Raw genomic sequence first — 4,654 nt, forward strand, 5'->3', positions numbered from 1 at the left:
TGATAACTGGGAATCGAATCTAAAGAATCGAGTTTCTTGACCACAGAATCGATTCTCGGGTAGAATCGGAATCGATTTTACCATCCCTATCTTACACCCAGCCCGAAACATGGACCATCGTGGTCCATGAAGATACTTGTTTTCAAGCATGGTCTTATACACTTTTTAAATAATTTCTGTTATTGACATTGTAAAATGCGTTGCAATAACTTGAACCTTTTATAACTATAAATATTCCTTCAATGGATGCGTGATTAATTGAACTTCCCGTCGTTATCGTAGTTGTTTAACGTTGAACAGAAAAATGGCTTACCGCATTATCCGTTCTTGCAAATCAGTTGCGAAAGCTGCACAACGTTTTCACGCATCCAATCACGGTATGATAACGATTAGAAGCATTGGTTTCCGCTGTATCTTACAGACTTTAATTAAACGCAAGCACAAAACAATATGAATCTAGCTGAACCTAATGGAACTTCATTTGCCGGCGGAACATAACCTCTAATCTGAAAATTGTTTTAGGATTGGAATTACCGAAACGAAATTTCGTCAGTACAGTGAATGAGAATCTACTGACAGCAAAAGTTCCTTTAATCTCCACGGTTCGGTACACGAATTTCTTTAATAAATGTGAGTTGAGTAATTTTGTACCGTTTATCAACTTTTCTTGAAGTAAGCTTGAAGTAGGAACAGACGAAAAAAATACAATCAAGTTTATCATTGGAGTACGTTGTCAAATTACAAATGATATCCACATGTTAACGGGTGTGACCATCCTGAGAGGCTAAAATAGAAGTCGGCGTTCATGAATTATCTGTAGCTAAACTTGAGTATGTTTTTATGTCTGTTTAAACACTTCCAGTTCACGTTTCCAGCTTTGTAAATGCATTTAATTAAATACAAAAATGATAACAATTGGTCGAGATACAAGCCTCTGTGCGTACTAGCTTTTCTTAATCTGGGAATTGTAACTTAGCCACAGGTATTTTGATTGATTTAAAATTTACCACATATTTTTAACATAATTATCTACAGCACTGTATAAGATTTTATTTTTATTATCAATCATTTTTGAAGATCCACGAACTGTAGTGTTCACTGTAATCACAAAGTTATACAGCTAGTCATAATTTCATCTAGTTATTCATAATTTTTAGTTTTGGTTTTTAATATTTTATTTTACTTTCTGTGTTCGCTCGACTATCATTGTTTATTTATACATATGGTGATGATTACATTAATAAAAATGTGAATATGTGTGCTTAGGACATAAACTTTACATGTGCTAGTATCTACGCACTTTTATGTTTTATTAATGCCACATTCGATTTGAACGTTTCCTAAAATTTATAATAAATGTTGCGAAATGCGATATGTCAAATTCAGAAAGGAACCATAGTTTCAGTTAGAAAAAGAGGAAATAGTCAGGAAATTTTCTAAACTAAATTGAGTGTTTTCCCTGAATACCCCAAATAAACATCTATGCTTACCTACATGTGCCATGTTTCTTGTCAAGTACCTGCTGAGGCTCTATGGAAGGGTGTTACCAGTGTCAGCAATGCGGGGAGGAGGAGAGGCAGAGGAAAAGGGCTGAAATTGACAAGAAATTTGAACAGAGGTCAAATAATCGGAGTTGGAAAAGTTAACATGGTATGGCCAGGTCTAACAGCCCCTGTTTTACGGGGTAAAGAACTCATTCAGCAAGAGAAACTTCCCGAAGACCCGGAACGGATGGCAAAGCTAGCGAAATTGCGTGATGAAAACAGCAGCCGTAAATCGTTTAAAGTTCATCCGCTTGATCGGGGCTGGTCTGGATCTAAATTGCCGGGAAGAAGTATAGGGCCTCCTGATCCCAGAGGCGAAGGTAAAGTCATTGTAACTTTATTATACAGGGTATATCAAAATGTGAAAAACTTTGCCAATAACCGAGTGTTGAAATTAATTCAAACTATTCAATACATAATCCTGAATTAAACTGATAGGTTTATTGAGTGATTTTCCTTCGTGCTAATACATATGTTCAGATTTATTTTCATCAAGTATGACTTGAAACCCAAAAAGAAGTCTTCATATTACTACAAAGATTGGCCAACTTCATTTACTACAGATTTTATGGAGGTGAAATCGATACGTAATGATCTAAACTATGTTTTTATCGCCAAATATTACAGAAACTTTCGAGGGATTTGACACAATATGCTTGGAATCGAAGCCTGTATTTAATATGAGCGCAAACATGGGACGCAAGAGAAGAATGAGTGTTTTTGTTGTAACGGGAAATAGAAATGGATTAGCTGGTTTTGCACTAGGCAAAGCTGTCGAGGGCAAAGCAGCTGTAAAAAATGCCAAAAACCGTGCTGGTCAACGACTCTTACATGTGAACATTTACAACAATCATACAGGTATGAGGTTCAAGATTCTGTTCTCCGTATTGAATGGACTCTGATAAATTTTATCTATGAGATTAAATATCACAACTTTCACATTTATACATTTTAATAATTTTGCTTACAGTGTATCACGACTTTTTCTCCCAATTTGGAAAAACGAAAGTATTTGTGAAGAAACAACCAGAGGGTTATGGACTGCGATGTCATAGAGCTATCAAAAGTTGTTGCGAAATGATTGGGATCAAAGACTTGTATTCGAGAATCGAAGGCTCCACTAATCTGCAGCACATCATTAAAGCATTTTTTATAGGATTGTTGCAACAGGTGATGTTCACTGAAATATAGTAATATTGGAACGATCATTTGTACGGTTAGATATACAACTGGCTTTCTGGGAAGAGAGGTAGCATGAAAGGGAAATGTTGTCTCTCTCACTCCGATACAGTTTTTCAAAAAGCTTGTACAAGTGGGTGTTTTTTTTTTTTTTTGTTTGTAAATCAGTGACGTTACATTTTTGCTTAGACTCCCATGCATCTGCAGTAGTTAGTGGAAGGAAACAACACTCCTTCCATGCTATTGCTCTCTCACTCTCTCTGGAATCCCAACCACTGCAATGATCGTCCCAGTATTATTCTATTTCAGTGGTGATGTTCCTTCTCCTTGATTATATTCACTTGTCGCTATCCTTCAACTGTCCGATGTTCAACTTTTCACTAGTTGCTTACGGTATAATATTATTGTAATGCAAATAGTTCATTCTAAAGAGTATCATTTTTTGTTCTACTACCACAGAAAACACATTCTCAAATAGCAGAAGAAAAGAAGTTGCATTTAGTTGAAATCAAGAAGGAAACTGGCGAATTTCCTCTAGTCGTTGCCTCTCCACCAGTCGTCAGGAAGCGTGAGGAAATTAAGCGAGATGAAATTCTGGATTACACCCAGTACGTGATGAACAATCGGGTGGTTCTTCAGAAAAAAAAGTTTCCTCCGTTTTACACTAAACACAGATCGTGGGAAATTTATTTAAGGCGTCAAGAGTATCACAGAAATCAAGACAAAGTTAGAATACGTTTGCTGACTAACTACGGTGAATTACGAAGTTATTTAACCGACAAATATCCTGAAGCAAGACCACCTCGGAAAGAACGAAAACCTGCAGATGCTGATGCTTGAGAACGTCAGTGATCAGCACATTGGATAGTCGTCATATATCGATAGCTAATGAAAAATAATACGTGAAATAGTCAATTTCAATTTTATAATCGTATACAGATATGTTATTGACATAGGCTCATTATTCGATGATGACATGTTCATATGTACAGAATCCATTTATTATCGATACTGTTCATAGTTTTTACATACTGAACGTATTCGGTTTATTTGTGTTAATTATCTACAATTAAATCGATAACACAGAAAAATAATATTCGTCGCCTATGTTAGTTATCTAAATCGTATCTGAGTGCTCAAAGTTCTTCGCATGCTTTGTCCTTCCAAATCGCATAAACTTAATGAGCGAAAAGTTAAAAACATGTAAAAAATTTCTAACCCCTGGGTCATGGTTCAGTTTGAACATATTTTGTGACTAGCAAAATTTATCCGTTATAATTCCATACAGTAAGCAAAGTAATACATACAAGACACTTCACCTTGATTCGACCAACATGAGTAATTCAAAATACAACGACATGATTTATCGTATCATTTCGATATTGACGGATTCTAGATTTCAAGTTTTCGATACAGTGAGTTTCCAAACGCTTGGGAATCGAAATCTCCAAGCGTGTAGAAATCTCAGACAATTCTAAGTGTGTTAATATTGGAATATATCGTTGGGAAACCGTATTTATAATTATTCAACTAATCTAGGTTAGTGTTTTACTAATTAGTGAAAGTGAAAGTAAAGCTGTTCTCTGAGAATGCTTTCATTTTTCCAGCATTTTCATTTCATATTCTTAAAAAACAGGTGGAGATTAATGGTGAATCATTAAATAGACCGTACTTGTAATTTAAAACACTATTAGCCAGATTATTTCATAATCCGTTTTGTCCAATGAATGTAAATTCTCAGTCTGTTCTCAGTGGTTGAATTAAATTAAATTTAGAAATTTATTTAAAAAATTAAATCAAATATTCGCGTATTTGACTAATTTGAATAATTTGAATGTGGACCGATTACTCGAATCTTCTCCATTCCCTATCGGCGGTAGCCGGGTTATTTTATCTTTAAATCTTATAATCTAACTGCACATTCTTTCAAC

At 35.1% G+C, this 4,654-nt stretch overlaps 1 protein-coding gene across 1 annotated transcript; it reads left to right on the forward strand.

The window, feature by feature from the left end:
• The first annotated feature begins 95 nt into the window (after positions 1-95).
• LOC107224322 (28S ribosomal protein S5, mitochondrial) lies at positions 96-4,408 on the forward strand. Its single transcript, XM_015664330.2, has 6 exons — positions 96-377; positions 523-630; positions 1,517-1,864; positions 2,172-2,402; positions 2,515-2,714; positions 3,183-4,408. Exons 1-6 carry the CDS (start codon positions 305-307, stop codon positions 3,561-3,563), a joined length of 1,341 nt encoding a protein of 446 aa, XP_015519816.1. The 5' UTR covers positions 96-304; the 3' UTR covers positions 3,564-4,408.
• The last annotated feature ends 246 nt before the right edge of the window (positions 4,409-4,654 follow it).

The sequence above is a fragment of the Neodiprion lecontei genome, chromosome 5 (assembly GCF_021901455.1).
Source record: "Neodiprion lecontei isolate iyNeoLeco1 chromosome 5, iyNeoLeco1.1, whole genome shotgun sequence".
Taxonomy (NCBI): domain Eukaryota; kingdom Metazoa; phylum Arthropoda; class Insecta; order Hymenoptera; family Diprionidae; genus Neodiprion; species Neodiprion lecontei.